The 25471-nt window shown below is 49.8% G+C and overlaps 2 protein-coding genes across 3 annotated transcripts; one reads left to right on the top strand and one right to left on the bottom strand.

Annotated features, from left to right (window-relative positions):
• Positions 1–36: 36 nt before the first annotated feature.
• On the top strand, positions 37–7740 carry Mroh6 (maestro heat like repeat family member 6). Its single transcript, XM_027403883.2, has 14 exons — positions 37–2086; positions 2322–2474; positions 2656–2810; positions 3483–3600; positions 3772–3956; positions 4043–4180; positions 4311–4425; positions 4508–4651; positions 4725–4898; positions 5126–5293; positions 5536–5655; positions 5823–5925; positions 6022–6087; positions 6220–7740. The coding sequence occupies exons 1-14, from the start codon at positions 1799–1801 to the stop codon at positions 6447–6449; spliced, it is 2157 nt and encodes a 718-aa protein (XP_027259684.1). The 5' UTR covers positions 37–1798; the 3' UTR covers positions 6450–7740.
• An 11920-nt stretch (positions 7741–19660) lies between these two features.
• Positions 19661–25274, bottom strand: Gsdmd (gasdermin D). 2 transcript variants are annotated; one of them, XM_035440678.1, is made up of 11 exons: positions 24929–25274; positions 23021–23241; positions 22619–22811; positions 21916–22084; positions 21565–21667; positions 21278–21331; positions 20894–20983; positions 20596–20768; positions 20377–20521; positions 20210–20295; positions 19661–20080 (listed from the first exon to the last, which is right to left on the bottom strand). In XM_035440678.1, the coding sequence occupies exons 2-11, from the start codon at positions 23235–23237 to the stop codon at positions 19838–19840; spliced, it is 1473 nt and encodes a 490-aa protein (XP_035296569.1). In that variant the 5' UTR covers positions 23238–23241; positions 24929–25274; the 3' UTR covers positions 19661–19837. The 2 variants fall into 2 exon arrangements, with proteins under 2 accessions (XP_035296569.1, XP_027259679.1); XM_027403878.2 differs by having other exon boundaries at positions 20210–20283; positions 24929–25269.
• Between the last annotated feature and the right edge of the window lie 197 nt (positions 25275–25471).

Genomic DNA, 25471 nt, shown 5'->3' with positions numbered 1-25471 from the left:
GATGGAAGTGGCTCACACAGCTGCAGGGGAGGGGAAAGGGAAGGTAGAGATGCTGGCTGGGGGATCAGAGCTCAGCTGAGCTGGGACTCAGAAATATGAGTTGTCACAGGCCCAGCATGGGGGAAGGCAGCCATAGGGCTAGACTGTGGGGACCAGGTCTGGGTGAAACAGCATGGCCATAAGACACGGAGGACTTACCATTCACCTCTGTTTTTGAGGATGTTATTGTGAAGGCCCTCGCCTACTAGAAGCAGATAGGGGGTTCCTAAGGTTGAGACGAGTGTCAAAGTCTAATAGCCTCAGGCTCCCATATCTAATAAGGGCAATGTCCCCCATCAGCTGAGATATCTCAAGCTTCCCACGCCAGCCCTGCATGATCCATTATAGGCCAATCAGGAGTCTCAGTGTCTGACCCAATCATCAAGGAAGGAGGAGAAGATTGAAAAAGCTGAGGCTCCAAGGAGCTGGCTGTGAGAGCTGGAAGTACCTGGGCACAGCAAGCTAGGCAAGGTTCAGAGGAGCTGCCCAGGAGGGAGTGTCTTAGTCACTGCTCTATTGCTGTGAGGAGACACCATGACCACAGCAACTCTTACAAAAGAAAGCATTTAACTGGGGGCTTGCTTACAGTTTCAGAGGCTAATCAATTACCATCATGGTAGGGAGTTAGGTGACATACAGGCAGACATGGTGCTGGAGAAGTAGCTGAGAAGTCTATATACAGAAGGAGATACGGGGCTTGGCATGGGTTTTTGAAACCTCAAAGCTCACCCCCAAGGACACACTTGCTTCAACAAGGCCACGCCTCCTAATCCTAATCCTTTCAAATAGTGCCACTCCCTGGTGACTAAGCATTCAAACCTATGAGCCTATGGGGGCCATTCTTACTCAAGCCGCCACAGGAGGTCCATGGCTTGGCAGGAGGCGGAGTTGGGCTTGTACAGCCTGAGGTACATGGGCTGAAGAGGGTGAATGCCCACTACTTGGAGCACTTGCACCTGTACTTCCGCCATCTGCTAAGCAGACTGTCAGACCAGTTCATCCAGCTCCCCTGGCTTAGTTCTGGGGAGTGCCTTAGTGAGGTTGGGTGGGGAGTGGGGATTTAGGGCAGAGGCTGGGTCAGCTCTGAGGAGCATGAACCTGGAAAGGGATGCAACTGGGCACACGGTTTACATACACACTGCCTAGGCAGCCGAGGGTGGAGGACATATAAGGCATGAGACATACCACTCAGAACTGGCAAGGGTACACAATGACCCAATCAACAGACAGTGGGCACTTGTAAACGTACTTAGGAGGTTCACCTGCCCTCACCTCATTTGCTCCACACCCCGAGTATCTCAAATTCAGAGATGTTGACAGCATCTGACTACACCCATTCCTAGGATGTCTAGCAGGGTCAGGGGCTAATCCAGGCCCCTGACGCTGCTAGAGCCTCCTCACGATGATCTAAAACTTCCCTGGTCCCCTCCCCCAGATAAAAGGGACAGGCAGTTGGGTTAGAGACCTTCCCTTCTCTGTAGTCCACTGTCTCCATGGGCACTGGTGGCCAGAGCCAGTCTTGACATTCCACTTGACTCCAACAGCCTGGGCAGCAACCCTTCACAAGCCCATGTTAAAATACCTCTGTGACTCCCCAGCCAACCACTGGCACATGCTCAGACACGTATGCACTTATATGCCCACGCCACCACGCCTGTCTGTAGGCTCGCCTGTGGGCCCGCCCAGGGCCTGATTCTAGGTCAGGTCTGAGCACAGCTTCACTGGAAGAGTGGTGACAGGTGCCGCTGGTAGGGACACCATGGCTGGGGGTGTGTGGGGTCGGGGCAGGGATGGCCCTGTGGGGTCCCTAACTCTGACAGCTCTAGCTGAAGGAATCCGGGCTAACCAGGGGCAGCCTGTGGGACCCTCTTCTACAGGCCCTCAGGCTGACCCCCTGGAGGTTAGACCTGAGGCTGAGACCTACACTCACACACTTACCCCGGCCTTTGAGGCCCAGCCTGGGAACGAGGTGATTGCCCCCACAGCCGGCAGTGAGAACTGTTCCCCACAGGATGCCCAGGAACCAGCCCCTGAGAGACCCTACCAGGTGAGTACTGAGGATGGATGGTGCAAGGTTTGGCTCTTGTTCACTTGGACACTGGAAAGACAAGAGGTACTGGAGGGAGCTGGGCAAAGTGCTGAGGGTAAAAGAAGATGGAAAAGATCATAGGTGAAGAGGGCATGTGGCCATTTGAGGGATGATGAGGCCGGGAGACTAAGGAAGATAGCTGAGATAGGCTTGGGAACTTCATAAACTCCATGTTCCACTCTCCCTTCCCTAGGCCTCCCAGTATTCCTGGGAGGAAGGAGCCCTTGCAGACCTTGCATTGTGTACAGCTGCCTGTCTGGAGGAGGCTGGCTATGCTGGGACCCAGGCAACAGCGCTCACTCTGTCCTCAGCCCTGGAAGCCCAGGGACAACGGCTGGAGGACCAGGTTAGCATTCCCACCCCCCCCCCCGAGAATCTTGAAAGCCTCCCTTCTGGGTGGGAGGAGACTACAACCTCAACCACACTCCCCCAAAGGCTGTTCTTACTGAGTTGGAGGTGGGTACCATGCTGGCAAGAGTTTCCTTTTGAGTTAAAGGGACCCTGACTCATTTGTCCCATTTACCCAGGTTCACGGTCTGGTGCGTGGGCTGCTGGCACAGGTACCTAGCCTGGCAGAGGGGAGACCCCGGCGGGCAGCCCTACGGGTGCTGAGCGCACTGGCTCTGGAGCATGCGCAGGATGTGGTGTGTGCGCTGCTACCCAGTTCACTACCCCCGGACCGGTAACCCGCCCCGCCCGCGCAAGTGCGCGGCCCCACGCAGCTTCCTTCCTTACCCCCTTCCGGCTTTATTGCTTGCTAATAGAATCTGGCCCCTGAAGCACCGCCACACACACACACACACACACACACACACACACACACACACACACACACACACACACACACACACACACACACACACACACACACACACACGGGAGCAGAGACTCAGAACACACACACACACACACCTTCCTACAGACTTGGGTGGAATAACAGGATGGTTTGGGCACTTGGAAGCCTCTGGTTCTTCGGGTCATTTATCTCCCCACACTCCTTCCTACAGACGTGGGTGGAATAAGTAAGCATGGTGGTTTGGGCACTTGGAAGCCTCTGGTTCTTCGGGTCATTTACCCCAGAAGTTACATTGGTTTGTTCTCTACAAAAACAACAATAACAATAGTAGCAGTAGTAACAGCAGCCCCAGTAGTCATCAGGTCTGTTTCCCTGTTCCTCAGTGAGGACTCAGTGTGGTCCAGATGGCTGCTGATCTCTGGGACTAGCTCTGTTGTAGTCTGCATTTATTTTGTCTGGGATGTGGGCCAGTGATGAGGTTTTTGCTAGAGTCATAGTGGTAGTCTTTCCCAAGGACTCCATGCAGCTCCTCCTCACTACATGGCCCTTCACCCCCAGGGTGGCAGCTGAGCTGTGGCGAAGCCTAAGCCGGAACCAGCGCGTAAATGGGCAGGTGCTGGTGCAACTGCTGTGGGCACTGAAGAGCGCAGCGGGTCCTGAGCCTGAAGCACTGGCAGTAAGTGGCTCCAGCAAGTACCATCAGGGGGCATGGCCCAGCCACAAGCAGCTAAAGAGCAGCTTTGTGATGGTGGGACTATGGATTAGCTCCCACGTCACACTTATGGGGGATGTCCTCCACACATCCAAATGTGACAGAGTTCCAAGGGTAGGCTCACTTGATCTGCAGGCCACACGTGCTCTTGGGGAGATGTTGGCAGTCTCAGGCTGCGTGGGAGCCACTCGAGGCTTCTACCCTCACCTGCTGTTAGCACTGGTCACACAGCTGCATGAGCTGGCTCAAGGTGTTCACTTGCCTGACAGCCCTAAGGTTTGGGAGCCTTTTCACCCAGGGCCACCTCACAGTCATGCCAGGTGAGAAGGTACACTTGGGTAAGTGATGGGTGGGACAGGCCCTTCTTGCCCTCACTGCCCAGCTGTTCTACTGTTCCCACCTTCAGCTGCACAGTGGAGGCCTTGAAGGCTCTGCTCACAGGGGATGGTGGCCGAATGGTGGTCACAGTTATGGAGCAAGTAGGAGGCTGGAGGAGACTGGTAGGAGCCCACACGCATCTGGAGGGTGTCCTGCTGCTGGCCAGGTGAGGAAACACCCCAGGACAACACAACAGGAGGAGGCTCCCTGCTGGCCAGGTGCGGTGGTGGCATGGAGGAGGTGGTGGGGGTGAGCCCTTCCAAGCAAAGGAAGAGCTCCCGTTTACCCTTCTCTAGTGCCATGGTGGCGCATGCTGATCACCATCTGCGAGGGCTTTTTGCAGACTTGCTTCCTCGGCTACGCAGTGCCAATGACCTGCAGCGCCTCACAGCTATGGCCTTCTTTACTGGGGTGAGCCTGCTTCCCGGAAGGGTAATGAGGGGTGACTGTCTGGGTAGACACAGAGAAGCACTGACTCTGTTCCCTTGCCTAGCTGTTGCAGAGCCGGCCCACTGCAAGGCTCTTACGGGAGGAAGTCATCCTGGAGCGACTTCGAACTTGGCAGGGTGACCCAGAGCCCACCGTGCGCTGGCTAGGCCTACTTGGTCTTGGCCATCTTGCAATGAATCATGGGAAGGTGCCAATCTGGTAGTGTCGGGCTGGGTGGGTCCTAGGCTGGAAGTGTCCGGCCACAAGTCCTGTCTTTACAGATAAGGCATGTGAACACGCTGCTGCCGGTACTCCTAAGAGCACTGGGCGAAGGCGATGCGAGACTTGTGGGTGCTGCACTAGGCGCGCTGCGGAGACTACTGTTGCAGCCAGGAGCACCTGTGAGGGTCCTTAGCTCTGAGCTTCGACCACGCCTCCCACCGCTACTGGACGATGTGAGCAAAATCCTGCCCTATGGCCCCACTGTGTCCCACTTAGAATTGTCCATAGATGCACAGTCCCACCCACAGGCTCTCCCTAGGGTGTCCAGCCAGTTGCCTATGGTCCTGCCATCAGATCGAGGCTTAATCTGAGGCCCTGATCAGGCCCTGTCCCTCCTTACTCTGCCCTGACCTCCTCTCCCACTCTTGCTTCCCTGAGCTGACTGTATTTTCACATGAAGGCTCGGGACTCTGTCCGTGCTTCAGCAGCGGGACTCCTTGGAACGCTGGTGCGGCGGGGTCAGAGAGGGCTCCGATTGGGGCTCAGGGGACCTCTGCGGAAATTGGTGCTACAGAGTCTGGTGCCGCTGTTGCTGCGCCTACACGACTCCAGCCGGGATGCTGCCGAGGTCAGTGTTCTGTCCTATATCTGTCTCACCCAGTACTACTACTCCTACCGTATAGCCTCTCTGAAGGTTTCCAGCCAGGAACAAGAACCCCCAAGGACTTTCCGGCCAAGTCCTCCTCCCTTGGGCTGGTCTACTGAGTACCTCACCCTCGGTTTTACCAACCTTTTTCTGGCCACAATTCCCTTTCTCCCACCACTTGCCGTCTTCTGGACCCCTAACCCTGCTTGCTTCCCCCATTCCAGAGCTCAGAGTGGACATTAGCCCGCTGTGACCAGGCCCTTCGATGGGGCCTGTTGGAGGAGATGGTCACTGTGGCTCACTATGACAGCCCCGAGGCTCTAAGCCGTGTCTGCCACCGCCTGGTAAGTAGAGGAAGCGCCATGAATCTCGGGATTCTATAGGTCACTCCCCCTCAAAACAGTCTCCACCTGAGCTAAACATAACCACCATGCCCCTCTGAGGCCAATCCCTAGCCTCTTTTCCAGGAAGGACTGATACTTCCATGCTGTCACGAGCATTGTGTTCCTAGGTTCAGCGATACCCAAGCCATGTTAAGCATTTCCTGAGTCAGACCCAGGGCTACCTGCGGAGCCCCCAGGACACCTTGCGCCGGGCAGCCACTGTGCTTATAGGTGAGGCGGTCTTACTCACATGGCTAGGGTTCTGAGAGCTGACCAGCCTCTCTTAAGGGTTGGGCCAGACATTCACTGGTTTGCTTTGGTACACAGGCTTCCTCGTCTATCATGCTAGCCCCAGTGGAGTCAGTCAGGACCTGTTGGACTCCTTGTTCCAGGGTGAGGACTAAATCTGCCATTGGGTAGAGTACTGGAGAGATGGAGGGTGTTGGAGAGGAGTGGACAAGGCAGAATGGGTGAGGACCATCCCCAGGCTGCTCTCCCACGCATCCTAAGTGCCTCTTTATGCAGACCTAGGACAGCTGCAGGGCGACCCGGAGTCTGCGGTTTCCGCGGCAGCGCACGTGTCTGCCCAGCAGGTGGCGCTGCTTGCTCGGGCGCAGGTCCAACCACGCCGCTCTAGCCTCTTAGGCTTCATCCGCCATCACTCATACCCTACAAGGCCCCATCCACTCTATGATGATAGTCCATTCCTACGCCGGAGCCTTGCAGGCCGATGGAACTGCCCTGAACCTCGTTGAGCCAGGCCTGGTATCCAAATTCATGGGCACACACTATCCACGCTGTCACCAATCCCTACGATAGCAGAATTGCAGAAGAGGCTCTCGTCAAGGGTCACTCTGGGCCTGGTGCTGGACACTGGTACCCACTGCCCTGTAACTATTTTCTATGGGCCCCCCATGTGACAGCTGTGTTGAGGATGGCAATTCCATCTCCAGTCCCTCTTGTAGTCTTGGTCTATATTTATTCTCTGCCAGGCTAGTTCTGTCAACTCCCTGGAGTCTGCCCTCTGCTCTAGGTTAGACCTGGCACCTGTCCTGGATAGCATCTGCTTCCCAAGCAAGGGTCTGGTGGAGGCATTGAAATTGATGCCACCACAGGCTGCACTGCCCTCTTCCTAGGGCCCAGTATGCCTATCCATAGTCTCACCTGTCATGGCTTTCCTAGCTATGTCAGTAGTCCTAGTCCATTGATCTTGTTTCTTTTCCATCCTCTATTCCTTACAGCTGTTCTGGGTTATGTCCCCTGTGTCTTTGAGGTTATGTCCTCAGAAGGCATTGACTTGCTCTCCTGTCTATACCTGCTGTCCCTACTCCTTTGGATAACCAATCCATTTCCTACCCCCGCCCATGTCAGAACCCACCTGTACAATGGTCTCTAGAAGGTATCCCTAAGATCACCCAGCCAGGATTGTACCGGTAGGAAGCAGGCACTCCACACCCACCAGACTGTGAATGGGTATGTCATTACACAATGTCCTGTACAGGGCACAAATGGGAAGGCATGGCTGGACAGACAGGAAGAGTCAGCCATAGTTGTGACCCCACCCCTCCAGGCACTCACATAGGTAGCTTCCTCCACTTAGAATACCTACCTTAGAATTAGAATGTTGTCAGGCTGCAGGGAGGCCTCAAACACAGGATATGCACAGGGTACTAGGTAATGCATAGGGAGCTGTTTCCCTACCCTGGAGTCTCTTTGGAACAAGTTTGAGATTTACCTAACACCTTCATGGAAGGTGTTCAAAATAAACATGAGTGGGTGTCAGGGGTTGGACAACTGTCCCAGAAAGTGGTTGTGATGAGCTGGACCCTGCACAAGATCCGGCTTGGCTTGCGGTGAGCAAAGACTAATGGCAGGGGCTGGGGACATGGCACTTGTTGCTGCTATAGCTCCCGTCTCCAGGACCACTGACTTCTGCAGAAAGCACTCCCACTGTAAGTCCAGCAGCTAGGGGCTGGAGTTTGATCTATGCCCTCCCTTTCTTTTTTCTTTTCTTTTCTTTTTTTTTTTTTTTTTTGTTTGTTTTGGGGTATTTTTTTTTTCCAAGACAGGGTTTCTCTGTATTGCCCTGGCTGGCTTGGAACTTGCTAGGTAGACCAGGCTGGCCTCAAACTGGAAGAGATTCACCTGCCTCTGCCTCCCGAGTGCTGGGATTAAAGGCATGTGCCACTGCCCAGCTTTTTTTCTATTTTGTTTTGTTTTGTTCTGTTGGTGCCCTCCCTTCCCACATAGGACCTGTTGCAGGCCCAGCCAATCTCCTGTTGCCTTTCACTGGAGATCTCACTGGGCCTTCCACCTGGGCTTTGGGTGTGGTTGACAAGACCTGCCTATGTTCTGCCCTCCAGAACCTAAGGGTTCGGGAAGCATTGTGGGGGCGTGATGCTTTCTAGGATCTGCTCCATTCTATTCACCCAGGCTTGCCTTCTAGGAGTTTTCCAAACACTTCTGGGTAAGATGGCTATCCTGGCTAGTTTTATGTTAACTTGACATAAGCTAGTCATCTGAAAGGAGGGTACCTCAATTGAGAAATTGCCTCCAGCTGAAGGGCATTGTCTTAATTAGTGATTGATGGGGAGGGCCCAGCCCATTGTGAGTGGTGCTTGTGGGCTTGTGGTCCTGGGTCTATAAGAAAGCAGGCTGGGCAAGCCATGATGATCAAGTCAATAAGCAGCACTCCTCCATGGCCTCTGCATCCCCTCCTGCCTCCAGGTTCCTGCCCTGACTTCCCTCAGTGATGGACTGTCACCTGGAAGTGTAATCTGAAATAAACCCTTTCTTCTCCAAGTTGCTTTGGTCATGATCTTAGCAATAGAAACCCTAATCAAGACAATGGCAGAACAGTGACTGCCTCTGTGAGAGCTGATGGAAAAGAGAGTCAGAATCAGAAGAGAAAGGGAAAAAAGATTGTCAGAAACAGAGAAAGGGCTTCAGAAATCCACAAAGGAAGTGAAAGGATGGTGGAGGAGAAGAACAGACATGCCACACAGAGGAGCACATCTAACACAAGCTCGGCTGCATGGTCCCTGGCTGGGGGAGGGGACTGAGCAGCTACTTCCAAAAGGTAAGGCAGAAAAAAGCTTGGCAGTCCAACCACCAGGCAGTCCACAGTACTCAGGAGCCTCAAAGCCACTTGCGATTTTTGGTGAGGGATCTGATCTCTCTGGTGAGTGGTCTGCAGCTGAATGAAACCTCATTTTGTTGGGCTTCTGACTCCAAAAGCAGCCATCTTGAGGATATGATGTTAAAAACATAGCTAAGATAGGAAACATCCACAGGTCGGGAGGCTTAACTGGGCCACTGTATCTGGGAGAAGGAAGGCCTAGAAAAGCAAATCTGGAAAGTGGGAGGACCAGACACCAGCTGGCAGAAGTGTGCAGGCGGTAGGAGGCTGGTTCAGTCCAGGAGATGCACAAGGAGGGACAGCAATGAAAAACCTCTTACTTTTGTTTTTCTTCTGAGACCGGATTTCTCTGTGTGCAGCTCTGGCTGTCCTGGAACTCACTCTGTAGACCAGGCTGGCCTCCAGCTCACAGAGATCCGCTTGCCTCTCCCTCCCAAGTTCTGGGATCAAAGGTGTGCGCCACCACCACCTGGCAACATTTTTGTTTTTTATTCCCCTTTTATTCATCTAATTTTGTATCTGAACTTTTTCACTATTTGGAAATCTTGTTGTGTTTTTTTTTTTTTTTTGTTTTTGAGAGAGGGTTTTACTATGTATCCCTGGCTGGCCTAGAACTCACAGAGATCTGCTTTCCCCTGCCTCCTGAGAGTTGGGATTAAGCATCCAGCTAAAACCGTCTTTTAAAATAGAAATAAAAGCATCCTAAAGCAAGCACAGGCTAAAGCAGTTCATGACCACTAAGCATCTCAGAAGACACTTAAAGGACACTATATACATAGAGGGAAGAAGCAAACCTCAATTACAAGAGCACAGGAAAGAATATATTTCATAAGAGGAACAGCAGAATAAAGGACCCCACCAATCCAGTCCAGCAAGCCATCGATACCCTGATATTAATAGGAAAGAAAATGGACACAAACAACAATCCAGTCGATCACAAAACAATAACAATTACAGGGGTTGGTACATATATATCAAAAGTATCCTTAAACGTACACGGATAAAAACTTAGCAATAAGTTTTTATCTGGATTAAAGAACTAGGCCCAGCCATACATATATTTTCTCCAAGAAGCACACATATTGTTCAAGATGCCCTAGAATGATAGTCAAGTGGGGGAGGCAACCCATCAAATGAAAGGAAACTGAACACAAGCTGGTATGGCTAATCTCATAATATAAACTTCAAAACAAAATTATTAGAAGGCCACTGGATCTTAGTAAGGGGAAATATCTATCTAGAAGATGTAGTAATTGTATATATGAATGCAGCAAATATTGGGTTTCATAAGACAAGCACTAATGGACGGATAAAGCCAGATAGGGCCAGATGTATTAATCGTGGGTGATTTCAATATCCCTATCTAATCTCTCAAAGAAATCTCAATGTTGAACTCTACAATAGAACAAATGAACTTAACAAATATTGCATGGAATGACAAAATAGTTCATCCAACAGAAAAAGAATATATGTTTTTTTCTCAGTATACCATGGAAACTTCTCTAAGACTATAAATAATCTCTTGTATTTTATCAGATTATAGTGTAATTAATTGGAAATCAGTAATAAGAAAAACTGCAGGAACTGCATAAATGCATGGTGATTAACACCTTTCAATGACCAGCAGGTCACTGAAAAAATCAGGGAAGAAATTTGAAAGTTTCTAGAACGAAGTGAAAATGAAAGGTGGAGGTGGTGGCTCATGCCTTTAATCTCAGCACTCGGGAGGCTGAGGCTGGCGGATCTCTGTGAGTTTGAGACCAGCCTGGTCTACAAGAGCTAGTTCCAAGACAGCCTCCAAAGCCACAGAGAAACCCTGTCTCAAAAAAAAAAAAAAAAAAAAAAAAAAAAAGAAAGAAAGTACAAGTTACCAGAATCTTTGGGCTACAGGTATACACACACACAAATAACGTATGTGATTTAAAAATAAAACACCCCATTTCCTCAAACACAAAAAAACAAAACAAAAAATGGAGAAAAATCCAATTTCCTTTAGCTCCAAAATCAAAAAATATCTTGGTGGAAAAGACACTAGAAGATGGAAAGTTCTCCTATGCTTATTGGTAGGCAAAATTAACCCTGAAGATGGCTATATTACCAAAAGCAATCTAATCTACGTATTTAACACAATCCCCATCAAATACATAGTTACATTCTCCTAGAAATAGTAATTCTAGAATTCACATGGAAGCACAAAAGTGCCCAAATAGCTAGAGGAATTCTGAGCAGTGATGGAGGTATCACAGTACTGGGTCCTAAACTTTAGTACAGACTCACTGTAACAAAACAGACTCATAGGCCAATGGAGTAGAATGAAGGGCCCATCAGTAAACACACAGTTATGGACACCTAACTTTTGATAAAACTTTCAAAAACATATATTGAAAAAAAGAGATAGCCCCTTTAACAAATGGTTCTGAAAAAACTTTATGTTAAAGAAGGAAACTAAGCCTGGCATGGTAGTACTTGTCTTTAATCCCACAAGATACAAACAAAACAACAAAAAGAAAGAAAAAGATAATGTGACACCTGTACACAATGGGATTTCACTCAGCCATATAGAATAACGAAGCCATGGAACTTGCTGGGAAGATACAACTTGTAAGCATTATGTTAATTGAGATAAGCCAGACCCTGTCAGGGTCCATAGAGGTGGCTCCCTTCCACATTGACTTAAAGTCAGAGTTCAAAACTATCCTTGCTCTTTCAAGGTTAAAGGTGTGGCTACTGAAGGCTGTTTGGCCTAAGGTGTGGATGTCATACCTAGATAACAGAATACTTGACCTAAGGTTACTAGACATCTTAATCCTCAAGGCCAGATAACAAGAGGCTTGATCTAAGGTGTGGTTACTAAATGCTAGAGAATTAAGGAAGTAATTAAGTCTGTTTGTTCCTTGTGTCATAGTAAAGTCTTGCCTTTTCCCCACTTTTGGTTGGGTATATAAGGATTTTGAGCAATAACCTTAAGGCAGATCACAGTATTCACCAGGTACTCTCCTGACTCTATCTCATGTTTCTAGTCTGTTTCTTTCCTCAAGCTAGACTCCCCCTCTCAGGTATGGACTGGACAAGTCAGCTAGACTGGACAGATATCCCTCAATGCTGTGCAACGTTGGGGCCTGACAAGACTCAAAATACAAATATATATTTCACTTATATGCAGAATAATGTTTAGTTTCACTGTTGGTTTTCTTGATGGTTGTGGTGAATAATAATTCTGAATAAGAATGGCACCCATAGGCTCATATATTTAATACTTAGTTGCCAGGAGAGAGACTGTAAATATTAAAAGGATTAGGAGTTATTCCCTTGTTGGAGTAGGTGTGGCTTCCTCGGAGGAAGCGTGTCACTGGAGGTGGGCTTTGAGGTTTCAAAAGCCCAAGCCAGGTCCAGTGTCGTCCTCTTGTGGACCAGGATATAGCTCTCAGTTCCTTCTCCAGCACCATGTCTGCCTGTCTGCTGCCATGCTCCCTGCCAGGATGATAATGGGCCAAGCTTCCAAAACTGTAAATAAGCCTCAATTAAAAGGTTTATTTCATAAAAAGTTGCCATGTTCATGGTGTCTCCTCATGGTAAAAGTGACCACAACAGTGGTTTAATGCTCCAATTACAGTGGAATGTTCAGTGCCTCTCATTAGTAAATCCTGAATGTTGCATGTCTGTGATGTGTTAGGAAGAAAGAGGCACTGTTGCTGCTTCTACTTCTCTGCAAGCTAAAGCTGAGCTACACTGTGTAGGTGGTGTGGCCCCCACCAAGTACCAACACACTTCTCCTGGATGTACAAGCTCCCAGGGGTGACCATAACACCTTGGCCACATCACTTAGGAACATCTTTTCCCTAGACACAGAGCCTGTGGCTGCTGATCCTTGTGAGGAATGGACCCCTAACCCCATGCCATGAGATATGTTGAATTCCCAGACTCTGCCTGTCTATAGGTCACACTTGTGTGCCAGTGGCATAACACTGTCACAGAGCATGGGTCTGTTACCTTACCTGTGTGCCCCAAGTCCCCTGAAGCAGAATGTAACCCTGACCCAAGTATAGATTTACTCCTAAACTGTTCTGTGCATCTTTTCTTTCTTTCTTGCAGATTTTTTTTATTTGAGTTAGAAACAAGATTGTTTCACATAACAATCCCAGTCGTCCCCCCCCACACACACACACAGGGGCTGTGTAGCAGTTTCTGTTGTAGTTAGCTGTTGTGGTGAGTATGAATCACACCGGGCAACACGCTCTCATGTTGGAGGTTTACTGGGGAAAGGGAGAAGGGAGGGGGAACTTGGGAGGTGCAAAACTCTAACTGCCTCTTTGGAAGAGTACTCTCAGACGGGGCCTAGCTGGCCTGGGATCTTCCCAGTAGGCTAGAAGAAAGCCAGCCTGGGTTTTTGGGTCCAGGTTCTCAGGAGGATAGCCAGGGGTCCCCTCATTTTAAGGAAATAAAGGGTGGAGAATTTTTAGAGAAACAGAATGGTTCACATGCCATGGAAGAAGGAAGGTAGATGGGGATGATGGGCAAATGTTGGAGACCAGCTTGCCTCCTGTGTTCACACTGAGTGGTCTGCTTACTCCCCCATCCCACCCCCGCCCCCTGCCAAGTCTGGGCTAGGCTGCTACCAAGTGCCCTGGGTGGGTCTCTGGTCCTACAGCAGCCAGGGTCTATGTTGATACTGTGGCTCCTGTTGCCACTGAGTGCCATGCTGATTCCAGTGGTCTGTGCTGCTTTGCCTCCTGGGGTCAAGTTTGGGTCCACACACCATGCTGTCACTCTGGGCTGTACTGTTTTGGGTGGCATTTGCCAACACCTTGGGGCACATTGAAATCTGTTTTGTGGGTTTATCTCTTTTCTGGGTCTGGTAAAGAGGTAAATTGCATCTAGACTTAGTATTAGCTCTAGGAGAGTGACACCTGTGAACTGAATTTTACACAGAGAACTGAGAAGGCAGCTGAAGCCTTGGTTGCTGCTGTTAGATTGACAAAACTATTACTAGCCTAGTCATCAAACAGCATCGGATCTAAGAAGGATAAAATGACAGAGACGTGCCTGTTGGTTACTTAGACAGCTACCCCAGGGTTCTCCATGGTCACTGAGGGCAGAGGTCTTAGGGCAGCCGACTGCCAGGCCCAGAAGATCGGACAGATCTCTGTGGAGTAGGACTTGTGGGAGGATCAGTCTACCTTGTCTAGGCAAAAGTGAGGCAGTGTCCTGTTTGGTTCACGATCTGAAGAGGGTCTTGGCAGCAGTTGAGGTGAAAGAGTTTTGTTCAGTGGCCACATTTGAAGTAAGTTCTGGGTAGAGGTTCTTCTGTGCCCATCTGTCTTCTTTGGAGAAAACCGGGGTGCTGCCAGGAGCTGGCATGTCTCTCTATCATGAAAAGCTTTTTGATTAAATATTTTAAATGTGGGGGCTGGAGAGATGGCTCAGAGGTTAAGAGCACTGACTGCTCTTCCAGAGGTCCTGAGTTCAATTCCCAACAACCCCTTGGTGGCTTAAAACCATCCGTTATGAGATCTGGTGCCCTCTTCTGATGTGCAGATATACATGGAAGCAGAATGTTGTATACATAATAAATAAATAAAATCATTAAAAAATTTAAATGCCATATTCTGCAGATCTCTGAGCATTTGAGGACTGTCTATTGGGTATATCTGAGTAGACAAATTTTGTTTTCAGTAACTTGTTTTAAGTTTAACTTTGAAAACATACACAGGGGACTAACTATAACATCCCTGTAATTAATTAGATAAGTGAAGGGTCCAGCTCCCCATTTCAGTAGCCATAACAGCCTAACACGTGCTTGTCTGACCTTGCCTTGGTCACTAGGAGGTCAGATGCCTGCCTCGTGGCAAGGAACCAATCAGAAGTTAGCTAGTGGTGCTATGCTTTATGGCTCTGGGTGTGCTTTATGGACAAGTGCACAGCAATGATGTGCAGAGCATAGCAACCACCCTGGACCATAACAACTAGTTGACCAATCAACACAGGGCAAACCCTCCAAGCCTGGAAGCACACCAATCCTGAGCCTGTGCGTACCCCTAGACACTCCCCTTATGCTGACCTATAAGATCTCTATGCAGTCGCTTCGAGCTGTCTTTCCTGGCCATCTGCTATGGTGGATGGATGGAAGGCTCGAGCTAACGTGGTTAGCTCATTAAACAACTATAATAAAGCCTCCGTGCAGTTTGCATCAAGCTTTTGACTCTGCCTGATGATTGGGGTGACCTCGGTCCTGGGCTGAGATCCTGGGGGGGGGGTGAGCTTCCAGGGGTCTTTCATAAGTACTTAGCATGAATACAAGTAAAGAACTTGATAATTTATAAGGATGAGTGACTATTAACTTGTGTTCCCTAACAGTCTTCAATGTGTTAGTGGCTTTCATAAGACTAGGACTTTGAGTTCCATTTCTGTCAGGTTTAGTCTTAAAAATAATGATTTTGAATTGAGCTCTTTAATATCAAAATAAAACCTTTAAATAATAGATAATGGGTTCAGTAAAGAAGCCAAAATAGCCATTCTGTGGATAAAAATGGAACAAGTACTCTTTACCCTTAATAAAAGATGGCTGCCAGTCACATGGCTGCCTACATCATGATGAGGTCACTAGCCAAGATGGAGGAGAGCCGCTTAGTTGCTGTTTAAAACATGTCTTTCTAAACAGTAGTTGCATGCACATATAGGCACAGTTGAATCCAAGTTATATACACACAGAGAATTAAATTTAGCTTACATTAACACATATAGAGTTAAATACAAGTCACATACATGTACACACACACACACACACACACACACACACACACACACATACACATTTTAAACGAAGGGACGAGCTCCCCATTTTGGCAGCCATAAGAGCTGAACACGTATTTGTCTGACCTTGTCTTAGTCATTAAGGTCGGATGTCTGCCCCTTTCGGCAGCCATGACAGTAACACGTGCTTTTCTGACCTTGCCTTAGTCACTAGAGGTTAGGTGTGCCTGCCTCGTGGCAAGGAACCAATCAGAAGTTAGCTGGTGGCGCTATGCTTTACGGCTCTGGGTGTGCTTTATGGCCAAGCCCACAGCAATGACTCGTAGAGCATAGCAACCACCCTGGGAGGGCCTATGAGCCATAACAACCAGTTGGCCAATCAACACAGGCCAAGCCCTCCAAACCTGGAGGCACACAAATCCACAGCCTGTGCGTACCTCTAGACACTCCCCTTACGCTGCCCTACAAGATCTCTCTGCAGCCCCTTCTAGCTGTCTTTGCTAGCCATCCGCCATGGCGGGTGGGTGAAAGACTCGAGCTAACATGGTGTTAGCTCGTTAAACAACAATAAAGCCTCCTGCAGTTTGCAGCAAGCTTTAGAATTCGCCTGGTGATTGGGGTGACTGCGGTCCTGGGCTGAGACCCCGGAGGCCTGAGTTTTCCAGGGGTCTAACATAAACAGGAGTTGAATAAATTAAAAGAAAGGGAAAACTGGTGGGTGCTAAGCCATTTGAAGCTGGCTTCTCCACCTCTGACTCCCATGTTACTGCAAACCTAGACAGGACAAGTAGAGAGTGGGGGGAAGACAGACAGAAGAAGCAGGTTTTGGAGCAAATAAGAAGAAAGAAAGTGAAGAATTACTTCTCAGTTCCCCAACTGCCTGGTCTAAGGCATACTGAGGTCAGTCTCACATCCAAGGGAATGGTCAGAGATGGGTATCCCTGACAGAGACCCAACTGCCAGTATTGGATCAAAGCCATCGATGATCAAGAAAGCAGATTTGTTGCAGGTGGAAGAGAGCAGATCTATTGTGGGTGGAGGAGATGGGTAGGGTTCCTGCTTCATAGCTAGCAGAAGTTGAGTAGAAGAATGGGGAGAAAGAACAGAGAGAGAGAGAGAGCACGCTTGGAGCAAAGATAAGATAAAGCTTGAAAGTAGGGTACCAGGAAGCAGCCATTTGGATTGATCTATAAGGGGTATTTGGGCTATGTCTGACTGCAAAGGTGAGTGAGTTTAGAAGTCTTTAAGATGGGCGTTAAGCATGAAACTTTGAGGTTTTCTAAAAGACATCCCAAAGGGGAGGTTAGGTTTATGCTGGTAGGTACAGTCCACATGAGTGAGGCAGAAAAAATAAGATCCAAAGGCCTGGAATTATTTAGTGTTCTCCAAAATTCAGGAAGAATAAATTGAGAAGGCACAGGCTGCTCAGTGATTCATCAAACACAGAGCAGGGGCCAGGGCTCTGAGACTGAGAGACACATGGGTTGTCTAGTACTGTCTGAGAGATGAGGCCTCACTCATGGGGAGTGGCATTTGTGCCAGATCTGACAAGAGTTTGAGGTTTTCCAAAAGGCATCCCAGGGGAGTGTCTGGAGGTATAGTGGAAGATGCAGTTCCTAAGAGTAAGGTAGAGAAATAAGATCCAAGGGTCTGAAATTTCAAGCGTCCCAGGAATTCAAAGAGGATTGGATTTGAGGAGGCACAGGCTGGGAGTGGATGGTCACTCAAAGGTCCAGGGGCCATTGGGTGCTGAGCCCTGAGAGACACATGGTTGATTGCTATCAGGGCGTGTCCAAGAGGCAAGAGACTATGGTCCTGGGTGTTAGGACGGACACCGGGCTGATCCGGTCCCCTGATGCTGGGCTGGGCACACACAGGGACTGCTATGCCATCACTACATCACTCATCATGCATTATGGGCCTGTGTGAGGACTCTGAGAATGTGTGGAACCTCAGTGTGCATGCACAGTCTTCCCTTTAAAAGTCCCAACTTCTGGGCTGGAGAGATGGTTCAGAGGTTAAGAGCACCGGCTGCTCTTCCAGAGGTCCTGAGTTCAATTCCCAGCAACCACATGGTGGCTCACAACCATCCATTATGAGATCTGGTGCCCTCTTCTGGTGTGCAGATATACATGGAAGCAGAATGTTGTATACATAATAAATAAAATCTTAAAAAAAAAAGTTCCAACTTCTCCCAGTCTATTTCTCTCTGGCGATCGACCATGGTGGTCAGCCATTAACTCTTCTCTCTTCATCTCTCTTCTCTCTGTCTCTCTTCTCTTTTACTCTCTGTCCTGCTTTGTTCTTCTATTTCTCTCTCGCTTGCTCTCCCGTGATATAATAAACTATGGTTAATGTATTTCTTGTTCTCATGTCTCATCTTGTGCTTTTTTTTCTAATTTAAACAAAAGAATAACAGTGGGGAACAGCCAGAGGTGGAGTAGGGAGACGCACCAATCATGCCGGTATTGGATGGAGGGGCCCAGGGATCCATTAGTTGGAGAAGCAAGACTGTCAGGCGGGGAGGAGTAAGTGCCAGGAGGGCCTGCTGAGTCTGGGGGCACCAATGTTAACTCCTCACGTTTTTATAATAAACAAAAAGGAGAAATGTTAACATTCAGGCATTATGCTGGTCTGCCCCTTGGGGACCTGGCAGGATGGTCTTGCCAGTACTCAGGCAGTACTCTAACCAGCTCAGGGTCCTGACAACATCATCCACTATGTTGCTACAGCACATGTAGTATCTTCCCTCATAAAAGGCGGGCCCTGACAGCCTCCTGCCACTCCTGGCTCCAGAGGCTGGTCTCCCATCCTCCCTCTTCCCTCCCCCATCCCTCACCCCACAGTTTTTAAAATTATTACATTTTTTACTCTTCAAGGAAGTTCTTAAGACAGGAAGTAGGCCAGATTTACTGGGTCCCTCCCTCCCCAAGAGTATACAAACAGTAAAGACTGCACACGGCCACTCCCAGACAAGCCCAGTTTCCAGCAAAAGCAGAGCCCAACAGAACTGCCTAGAAGAAACAAAGCTGAGCTGCCTGGAAGAGGCACCAACAGAAAGGACACTCTCCAACCTGTTGAGCTGCCTGAAGGCTGTGTAGTGTGCTCCAGGTTTCCAGCTTTTGTGAACTGTCACCATGCTTGTGATTGTAAGGATTCAGGCATTATGCTGGCCTGCCCCTGTCACCTGGCAGAATGCACTCAGGCAGTACCCTGGTCAGCCCAGGGGCAAAGGACCCCTTTAAAAGAAAGATCCTGCCCACTTACGATCTCTTTCCTGCTCCTCTCTTTCCAATTTTTTCCCTGCGGTTCTCCTTGGGCAGACAGTACTTTTCCTGTCTCCCTCTTCTGTCTTCTCTTCGTGTCTCTGTGTCTCTTTATTTCTCCCGCCCCCTTCCTTCCCCTTTCTAATAAGACTTCTCACTTAAGCTCTGTCTGCCTGGCCTGTTTGTCCCTCAGCTTCAGTCATCCTCGCCTGCCATGGAATCCGCCAATGTTCCTCAGGCTTTATTCATAACAGTGATGCCTTTTGGTACTGCAGCTGTCTTTGAGTCATTTTTGCTCCTGTAGATAATCTCTTGCTCATATTCCTGTGAGTACTCCCCCAAAAATTAATTGGCTCACCAAGTTGACCTTTGGTCCTTTCCATGTTTTGATCTGTTGTTGATTCTCTAACTGGGGTGAGTAGACCTTTGTTAAAGTTTCCCAGAGACAAGTCTTACCACAAAACAAGGCTCACTTTGGCCTCACAGGTCTGCAGGAGTGAGGATGATGGCCTTCATATCCATCTTGCTTTTGTGTGGGCAGACCCCACCCCTACCCATCCAACCAGTGATCCAGGATACCCCACCACCACCACCACCAAAAGAAAACAAAACAAAAAACCAGAAAAACAAACAAACTCAGTCACATCCAGGCAGTGGTGGCAATGCCTTGGGAGGCAGAGGCAGGCAGATCTCTGTGAGTTCAAGGCCAGCCTGATCTACAGAAAAAGTTCCAGGATAGCTAGGGTGTCACAAGAAACCCTCTCGAAAAACCAAAACCAACCATCCAAACAAACAACAAAACCAAATTCAGTCGCTATTCTTTTCTTTGTACATTTATTGAATTTTCCCAACTCCTGGGCCTGCCTCACTTCATTCTAGCCCTGCGGTTGAGTTAGGCTCTTGGTTTTCCTAGAGGTTTTGCTAGGTAAGATCCTGCCCTGGCTAGAGGGTAGGACAGGATGATGTTGGGGGAAGGGAGGCATGCAGGCTAGCAAGGTTTCTGGCTTAGACTTGACAATAGGGCCAGGGAAGCATAGAGTGCACATGTGGGGCCCTGAGATTTTGGTTCCCAGTGCACCTGGGGGGTGTCCACCTGCAGTGTTAGGCCACATTCTTCTAGCAAGACCCAGGTGGGAGCCTCCTCATCCCAGCTGTTCCCACAGAGCCTGGGAGCCAGGGACACAAATCTCTGCTCCTGCCATGGGGTGCTCTGCTCCAAGATATGCTCCACCTACCGGCAGAGGAGGGTAAGGGGTTGTAGATGGCTGAACTGCAGTCTGAGCCCCAGGGATGCAGGCTGTGAAAACCTTCCTGGATGTACCCAGGGACCCACGGCATCCCCAATGCCATGTCTTCTTACCAGCTCCAGCTGCTTTGACAGCACCGTTGTCTCCAGAGCCTTAGCCAGCAGCTGCTGCTGGGTTTCACTCAGCACTGGGGAGAGATCTGGGCTGAGAGAGAGTTCTGGAATGCCCAAGTCCAGTTGTCCCTTCCTGTCCCATACTAACTCCTCCACGGGCTGCTCACCAGTCAGTGCTCCCAGCAGGTAGAAGATAGGGGCAGCAAGTTCTGGCACGAGTTCTCCTGAGGGAAGTACCAGATATTCGAGGATGCTGCCTGCTGGGCCATCCAGAGGTTCCATCTGTCTACCATGGCACAGACCCTGCTCCAGCTGAGGCATATTTGGTGTAAGTGAGGCTTGGCAGACTTGGGCAGGCCCTGTCCACCTCCAACACTCCCACTCACTGAGGCCTCCAAGACTTCCATGCTGGGTTGGTCATGTAAAATTCTTCCAATGTCCATTAGTAGCTGTTGTCTTAACTCCATTTCTAAGTGCCCCAGTTCTGTGGAAGCAGCCTCCACTTCTGTACGCAGGCCTTGGAAGTCCTCTCTAGTCACCTGTTCCTCATGGGTTCCATCTATAGGGAGAGAGGGCAGCACCACCCGATGCCTATGAGGTCTTGGGGAGTACTGGGTAGGAGGGTAGACCCAGGGAGCAGAGGCAGAACCCATGGAGTCTCAGGGTGGACATGTGGCTACTAACCCGTCAGGAGCTTGAGCCGTTCACCCATGGATCGTAGTGTGGCAAGCAGGTTAAAGGCATGCTGCCTCTGGCCATCCTCTCTTCTGTGGCCTGGGCAAGGCATGAGGATGGTGGAAGGGGGAAGGGCTGTTCTGTGTAGGGACCCAGGGACCACTATAGGGCTGAGATTTTCTCTGGGCCCTCCCAGCTCCATCCCTCCCCTATTACTGGAACCCCAGGGCTCCAGTTGGAAAATAACCGGCCCAACAATATCACCCATTTTGTATGCGGTGGGGGGTTGGGTTGGAGGTGCCCACCTCCATAGGAGGCTGACCACCTTGTGCACTGAGCACACAACACCTCATAGATAAGAGATACGTGGGACCAGGGGGTCTGGGGCCTCACTTGACGGGGGTAGCTCAAAGGTCCGCTTCTTTTCATTAGGGATGAGAAGGATATCTGGCAGCAGGAAGAAGCAAACAGGTCACCAACTCCCTTATCCACAGGGCTCCAGGGACCTCATGAGGGACTGCCTCTATCACCCACACATCAGCACCTGGCACGTTTGGCCACCCTGTCTGGGAGATCATGCATCCAGATGCCCACTGCATCCCCTGGCCAGCTGAAGCCCTCCAGATTTCCTGCTTCTCTGTCACACAGTCTGGGCGCTAGAGACGGCCCCTGCCACTTACCCCATTTAGGGTCAATGAGCAACTGGGCCACCCGGAATGCAAGGATGCTGCCTGCAGGAATGGTCACCATCTTCTTCTGGTTTAGGTAGCCCTTTCCTTCACCCTGAAGGATGGATACAGGCTCAGGTATGTAGAGTGAATAACTGGGTGAGTGTTGGTGACAGGCTTGCCACTGGTAGTGGCCAATCTGGGCTTTAGCAGTTGCAGCTCACTGGGCAAGTGAGGCTATGGTGGCTTCTGGAAGGGTCTTAGAAGAGCTGCTGTATGGGATGCTGCTCCCTGGTCTTTTAGATTCCTGCCAATGATATGTGCTCAAGTGAGGCCAAGCAGGGGCTAGGGCTAGCCACACACCTGCAAGCATACAGCTCCAGGCAGTGCAAACTGGCCTAAGCCCTCCTTGCTTAGGGTCTGGGTGACCTGAACATCCTCCTCTGTCTGCAGCACCTCTGTCACCACAAACACATCGTCTCCACGACTCCGAAGCTGTTCCAGAATTTTGTGTTCAGGCGTCTGCAGCTGCCTACAGAAAGATTGCTGGGGCTTGCCCACCATGGACTAGCTTCCATTCCTACCACCCTGATGTCAGGTGGGATGAAAAGGCTAGGGAATCCAGGAGTCTGTGGATACCAGGCTTGGGTACTTTCCCAGGATGTTCCCAACAGTGTCTAGGCAGTTGTAGGAATATGACAAATTCAGACAGAGAGAAGTGGACAGTGTGCCTGTGGAGAGCCTCTATTCTGTGCTATTCGTAAATGCTCCATGTCCACTTCACTCCTCTCCCAAAGCAGCTGGGAGCTCAGCCTGATTCCAAGGATCTTGTGCCCTGATTGGATATCCTGATCGTCAGGATACAGTCCCAGCAACTGAAGCTTACTGCTCAAGTGACATCCTTCCCAACCTGCCAATGTTGACAGCGCTCCCTTCCTCTGGGACTTCTCTTGCTCAGTGCTCAGAGATACTGCTTCAGAACCCTCCTGATGCCCAGTATCCAACAGACTTCCCAAGAGCATGGCTGTTCAAGGTCAGATGGCCCTCATCCCTTCAAAGGGCTCACCTCTCATGTTGCATGACATTCCAGGTGTTCTGAGTCACACGCAGTAAACACATGTTTATGGAGGCACTGCAACTGCCAGACATTGCAGCCGCACCAGAAATCTTCCCCTGTCCTGTGCTTTCCAGCGCCACACGGCCCTGAATGTTCCCATCAACGGCATCAGAGACACAGAAGCGGCCACAGCATTCAGGTTCTGAAGCAAGACCGGCTCTAAGGTTTGATTACACTAGCCACTCACACTGCCTTTGCCTTTCCTCTACAGCACTGGGCCCTCCAATGGAAACTGGGCCAGAGGAGCAGAGCTGGGAGACCCCAGTAAGAGGGAAGGCTGGGCTTAGCTCACTCCCTTCTATTCAATCTGAGGGCTCAGGGTGGGCAGGAAAGGAGCAGGGAGGCAGATACCTGGTTCTGGAGCATTGGGTTCCAGGATGTCCTTGATAGACAGATTGACACACCTATAACGGGGTTTCCAGAACCAGGAACTTGAGAGTTTCCTGCTCAGGAGGCAGTAGGGCCTGATGCTGGTAGAATTCCGAAGACTGTCCACTGGGATGAGCTCTCCTTTGCGATCTACCTCTTTGATCACACTCTTGACCACCTCCTCGAAGGCTGATGGCATGATCCTGAGGGCAGATAGACTAGTACATACTTAGTTGCTTCCAGCACATCCCTTCAAAGTGGCCTTGCCTTGCTAATTCTGGAACATTCTGGCTGACCACTACACCAACAGAGACACAGTGTTCACTTTGTGGCCCATTTGTCTGTCTCTCCCTGGAGCCATGGGCACTGGAGAGGAGGAGGCAGCCTACAGCAGGCCCTGGACTATCCACACCATCAATTCCTGTGTGTAACCCTTGGCCACCTGCTAAAGTCTAGGACTGTTGTTGCCCTCCTTGGCTGAGGGCCAAGGCCAGAGAGGTGTTGTGATAACTCTTTCCCACCAGCCTGGTCCCACAACTGTGTCAGCCCCAAGTGAACATTCAGAGACTTACATTGATTATGAAACTGTTGGCCAATGATTAGGGCTTCTTATTGGCTAACTCTGTCTTAATTACTAACCCATTTCTATTAATCTAAGTATTTCCACGAGGTCTTATCTTACCAGAGAAAGCTCTGGGGATCTGTTACTCCTCTGGCATCCTACATGGGTTCTGCTCTCTGTCTACACCTCCCAGAATCCTCCTTGTCTCCTAGTCCCACCTATCTTCCTGCCTGATTGGCCACAGTTTTTTATTCATCAACCAATAAGATAAACATATTTACAGAATGATATCTCCCATCAGAGAGGAACACATGTGGTGATATATTGTTTATGACTTATCAAAGCTTGACTGAGGATTCAGAAAGCAAAGTCAGTCACAAGCCATAGTAGCCAGGCACACACTTTAATCCCAGCAGCCAGAAGCTAGGAAGTGGTGGTACATACCTTTAATCCTAGGACTCAGGATTAAGAGATAGACAGATCTCTGAGTCCAAGGCCACCCAGATCTACACAAGATTGAATCAGTCTAAAAGAAAATTATAGCTCACACCTTCAATCCCAGCACTAGAGGGGTATAAAAGACAGGAGGAAGGATTCAGTAGGAGGCATTCATTCTACAGCCACACTGAGGAGAGGCAGCAGTTTGAGACTTGGTGAAGAGCTCGTGCATGGGTCAGCCCTTTCATCCTGGGCTAGAGGTGGGAGCTAGTGGCCGGGTGCTTTGCTTTCCTGATTTTCAGCTTGAACCCCAATATCTGTCTGGGTCTTGTATTAATTCATGTTACAACACAAGCCCCCACTCTGGGATACTTGGCACAGGAGCCCACAGGAAAGCCAGTGTTCCAGGTTTCAGTGGTTTCCCTCAGAGCTCTCTCTCTTATGCACAGCTCCATGAGTCAGCTGTCCTGGAAGAGCCTTCATGGGTCAGAGGCCAAAACAAGCCCAGGACAGACAGAAAACCTGTACAATGTGGACAAACAGTTCTACCCCTAAGAAATTGGGTTCTTTGGGGCCTGCTGATGGTGGAGAGTGAGCCAGGAAGGCAATTGGGGGTCCGGGAGGAATTTGCAGCCAGTGGATCAGCATGAAGTCCAGAAGCTTGGAGGGTTTTCATCAGCATCAAGCCTAAATAAGGCTGGCCCCACTGTAGGTTATTGGGCTGCCTTCATAGAGGCTAGGCCTTAGACACTAGGCTTCCTCAAGCTGTCTGGGGCGTCTGAGAAAGTAGGCATCCACCACCCAACAAACTAACACCCAGGCCATAGAGCAGACCAAGCCAGAGAAGGGGCAGCCAGGCTCTGAGAGGGTTGAGTAGCAGGGAGGCTCACCTCAGTCTTCAGATCTTCACCTCTTCTGAGCTGTCTGGACCCACAAAGCGAATGGAGGACGCACTGGGGCCCAGGGAGGGATCTCGGGTCTGTTCAGCCACGGAAGTTCACAGCTAGGAGGCTCCAGGACACAAAAGTGAAACTGTGAAGCTACAGCCCCTGACGCAAGGAGCCCTTCCTCCCTCCCTTCCTCTCTGAACAGTGAAGCAGCAGAGCAGGCTGCCTCAAACTCCTCCTCCTCTTTGGAGCCCACTGCGTTGGAGAAGCCCCTGCGTTCTCAGTTACTGGGAGTTTCAGTTTCATATGGTCCCTGGTAGATAAAACTGTGCAGCACTTTTTCTTTCTTAAACATCTGGGCGGTAGTAACAGATCTGAATGGACTTCTGTAGAGACACACAACTGTACAAATTGCCCAATAAGCCCTTCATTGGTTATCAAGAAAATGCAAATCAGAACTAGATAGCATCAAGGCCACTAGGCTGGTATTCAGTCATCCTAGTAACTAGTAGTAAGAATGTGGAGAAACAAACTGGGGCCCTTGCA

Source organism: Cricetulus griseus, chromosome 2 (assembly GCF_003668045.3).
Source record: "Cricetulus griseus strain 17A/GY chromosome 2, alternate assembly CriGri-PICRH-1.0, whole genome shotgun sequence".
Classification (NCBI taxonomy): Eukaryota; Metazoa; Chordata; class Mammalia; order Rodentia; family Cricetidae; genus Cricetulus; species Cricetulus griseus.
The sequence above is the reverse complement of the archived record's forward strand: the minus strand, read 5'-3'. Positions and strand labels throughout refer to the sequence as shown.